General features: G+C 46.4%; 1 protein-coding gene across 1 annotated transcript; it reads right to left on the minus strand.

Annotated features, from left to right (window-relative positions):
* Positions 1-412: 412 nt before the first annotated feature.
* Positions 413-1,528, minus strand: LOC149844238 (ethylene-responsive transcription factor RAP2-3-like). Its single transcript, XM_090002105.1, has 2 exons — positions 1,318-1,528; positions 413-1,207 (listed from the first exon to the last, which is right to left on the minus strand). Exons 1-2 carry the CDS (start codon positions 1,496-1,498, stop codon positions 612-614), a joined length of 777 nt encoding a protein of 258 aa, XP_089858231.1. The 5' UTR covers positions 1,499-1,528; the 3' UTR covers positions 413-611.
* Positions 1,529-4,184: the final 2,656 nt, after the last annotated feature.

The following is a 4,184-nucleotide window of genomic DNA, read 5'->3' on the forward strand; positions in this document are numbered from 1 at the left end:
TTTTATTTTTATTTTTTTTAAACATCGGGACCCTGTATGATGACAAGCAACTATGTTTGAACATGGAACGAAAGCCCAACACTTGTAGATTGTAGACAAAGAATAATGATTATGATGGTGGTATGGGTGTTGATGATGATCATCATGAACATCGACTAAACCTAGTACGAAAATACGGCAGGCAGAGCCAGCGTTGATGAGGCACCAACATGCACATGAACATGATGATGATAACGATCATCATGCATCTATTTGAGCAACATTTTTTACTCTTTAACAGACCATGTGGTAGAAGATCCGAAGAATAGATAACGTCCAATCCAAGCATAGTCACCCGAGTCCGAGACGGTGTCCTTGTAAAAACACGTTGCGAACCGATTAGATAGTGAAATGCAGAATTTCAAGATTATAATGAAAACGGAAAATATCGATATTATACTAAAAAACCTCATAAGAAAAAAAACCTCATAAGAAAAGATACAAGTGGAAGAACGCAAGGGGGGGGGGGGGATTATATATAAGTGGGTGTGAAAAAAAAAGATAAAAAAAATAAATCCGAGTCGGGTCAAAGTGATGGAAAAAGTCGGAAAGCGAGACGAGACGATCGGACATCATTGATCGAAGAACCAGAGATGATCGTCAATCACCATTCCTTCCTCTTCCTCCTCCTCCTCCACCGCCCAGCAAGACTCCCACCTAAACCCTGGATCGCTCCACCCGTACAAAAACCCTGGCACAACCTCCTCCTCCGGGAATTCCGCCACCGCTCCGGCCGACGGCTGGGCCGACGTCCCCTCCGACTCCGACGCCTGCTCCTCCTTCACTGCCATGGCCGCCTCCGCCCTCACCTCGGCCTTGGCCTTATTCCGTCCGGCCGACGACGCCGCTCCTCCGGCGGAGGAAGATGCCCTAGACCTGGTGAGCCGCCGGAGAACGGATTCCCCCTTTCTCGCCGGCATCACGATGCCGGGGAAGTTCACCTTCGCCTTGCTCCCGCGGATCTCCCTCGCGGCCTCGTCGTAGGCCATCGCCGCCTCCTCGGCGGTGTCGTACGTGCCGAGCCACACGCGCGCGGCCTTCCTCGGGTCTCGGATCTCCGCCGCCCACTTCCCCCACGGCCTCTGCCGGATCCCCCTGTACGCGTTCTTCCTCACCCTCCGGGAACCTCCGGCCGCCGCTGCCGGCTTTCCGGCCACCCTCCGATCGCCTAAAAAGTCCCAAATATTGATCAATACAACAACAAAAAAATCCTAAACTTTGAGAATTAGGGTTAGAGTTTGGGGTGACGGAAAGAGAGAGAAGGGGCTGCTAGCTTACCAGTGGTCGCAGGCACGTGCGGCCCGAAGTCGAAGTCGATTCCCTCGCAGCGGGTGATGTCGTAGAGCATGAACTCCGAGCTCGACTCGTAGTCGGAGAGTAGGAAAAGCTCCTCCGGTGACGTCATATTCCGGCCGGCGTTCGATCTCACGTAGTCGGCGAGGATCGACTCTCCGCACATTCTCTCTCTATCCTCTCTGCCTCAAAAGCCTCCGTCGACTCTCGACAACGCCACTTATTTATTTATACCCCGAAATCTTAGGTAGGCCTGCCTGTAAACGGGTCGGGTATGACTAAATTCGGATCCCATAAGCCATAGGACCTGGGTTCGAGCATAATGGAATAGGTTCAGTTAGCTATTCGGGTCAGGTTTAATGGTTCCGTGTACTATATGGATCTGAATATGAATTACGAAATTTCACATCAGTCTCTGGTCCGACCAGAATTCTGATTAAGATCAGCTCATTTTTAACGTTAAAGAAAATGAAGAAGATTAAAAGTTGGCGTTTATATCAAATAACCGGGTCCAGGTCCTCTTTATGCTAAGTTAGGTAGGACCGGGATCTGGAGCCGGTAGGCACGGTACCAGTTACCAGCACCTTAGATTCGGACCCGATCCGGACCAACCGGCCGAGTTGTAGATCCGACCCGTTTCGTAGCCGCAGGGCACGAGAAATTCCATTTTTTTTCTTTCTTTTTTCCGACATCGGATAAACGGCGAGGAATGGGCCCTTTTTTGAGATGGAAGTGGGACCCGCGGTTTTGATCCACGTCACTGCTGACCAATTGACTGGGGGAACATGTACGACAGATTGCCACGTGGTAGGGTCGTACTGTGAGGGCGTGTGGACTTCGTAAGCATTCCGTTGAAAACAAAACTATCTTGGAAGTACAACTGTACAAGGATAATAACCGGTCTCTTTTGCCCCTCCATTTTTCCGTAATGGAATTCATGTCCGTACAATGTCATATGCACATCTTAATATACTCCTTAATCTTAGGGTTTATGATCCAAATTATGGATTTGGGTTCTTAAATTACGTACATACTTTGGCATTCATTTCTGCCTAAAGTTGGAGTGTTTAATAAATAGCTCTAGGTCTAGGTCTATTTAAATAGAGATTCCTTGTTACATCTCTATTTAAATAGCTCTAGGTCTAGCCTTTTAGTTCATAAACCTTTTTTTTTTGTTCATGTGATCAAAATGTGATAGCTGGATGGATGGTTAGGTTGCACTACCGTGGGATTATACCCTACATGGCTATCAAAGAAAAAAAAAACACTTCAATCTTAAATATCATTATCTTATTATATAATTAAAGAAACCTCGATGATTCTTTCAAGTTGATATAAATCTAACCCTAGTCATAATCAGGGGGACAAGTGGGTCATTCTCTCTTCTATTAGCAATATTCAAACCACTTCAATGATCAAAACTAGTGTTCTCTAGTTGGCATTTGGCCACCTGCCTCGCTCACAAAAATAAAAAAACTTTCAAAACCCTACTTTGACAAAAAAAAGAAGAAGCATTTAAGCCGATTAAGATCCAAACTTGAGGGCAAATCGGACACCAATCAAAAGTCAAGGCCTATGTATATGTCATCTCTCTCTTAGATTGAGTGACCCGAAGCCCCAAATTGTCACTCTAATGTCCAAGAATAAAAGGACAATCAAGGTCAATTTAGGGTTTCAAGAATTAAGTGAAGCAACTCCAAGTGGGTGCTAAGAAATAATAAAATAGGGTACGTTCATTGAAGGGTGCAATAAAATAGACACCAAATCCGCGTCACCATTGATTTCTAGCGCATAGGCATGTGCCCACCACGCAGTTATGGTCAAATTTTAATGGCGGTAGGCGCGTGGTAGGCACACGCCAGGTCTATTACTTTAATGTGACGTGGCTTGTAACCTCCACACGTCTTTTTGCCACCAATCCTTGCCCAAGTTAAAATACAAATAAATATCAAATTTGGCTTTGGGAGTTGGACTATGGTATCTTCTACTTTTTTTTCCCTCTTCCTATATTATTTTATTTATATTTATTTATTTATTTATTTCGTGAAGTGTGTCTGCCGACTAATATGACCAAATCTTAGGGAAGTTAAGGCCGTGTTTGAATATTGGCCTTCGAAACCGGTTGGAGTGGATCTAAGAAATACTCAGCATCATTTTTGTTTGAGAAGATAGAAAAAATGAGAAAAGAGGAAAATGGGTGGGGTGGTATTTGCCACTTTCAGTTCCTCATTTCAGCTATCACCAAAGGTGGAGACATGTTTGGGCTAGGGTAGGCACGCACCCACTTTGACCCAAGAGTTTTCCTTAAGAGGGTATGGGTCAGGGTGAGCAGTGCCCACCTGACCTGCGTTTCACAGGGTATAGTGCCCACACTAACCCACACACAAGAATAGTGCTCGGTCAGGGTGGGCACTGGTGTTCTACCCGGTCCGACAGTTCCCCACTCCTCCTTGTATCTTAAGTCACAAGGGGCTGGGGAGGGCATTGTGTGCTCGACCTGAGTTCCCAACCCCAAACCCCCTCATGGTTCTTAGTTTCTTCCCCCACCTTTTTGCTCTCTCTCTCTCTCTCTCTATATATATATATATATACACACACACACACACACGTATGAGCCTCAGTTGAAATCTGCACTGAGTCGCTTCTCGTCTGACCCCACCACCACCACCACCAAGCGGTCCAAGGCCTCCAGGCCCACTTCGTTTAACCTTCACAGTTCTATCCTAGACCTCACCCATCCAGCACAATGACGTTGGTGATCCCTATTGAGGTTGCGCAGCGAAAGGTCCTCGGTTGTGGCGGCAGAAGACACGTTGAGGAGCGGCAGCAGAGAAAGAGTGAAGAAAGAAAGA

The sequence above is a fragment of the Nuphar pumila genome, chromosome 3, assembly GCF_984573655.1.
Source record: "Nuphar pumila chromosome 3, dmNupPumi1.hap1.1, whole genome shotgun sequence".
Lineage (NCBI taxonomy): Eukaryota > Viridiplantae > Streptophyta > Magnoliopsida > Nymphaeales > Nymphaeaceae > Nuphar > Nuphar pumila.

Excerpts from the sequence above, each read along its gene's own strand:
- LOC149844238 (XM_090002105.1), bottom strand. The coding sequence starts at position 1,498 with ATGTGCGGAGAGTCGATCCTCGCCGACTACGTGAGATCGAACGCCGGC. Across the intron at positions 1,208-1,317 it reads GCACGTGCCTGCGACCACTG|GCGATCGGAGGGTGGCCGGA; the intron begins GTAAGCTAGCAG and ends GGGACTTTTTAG.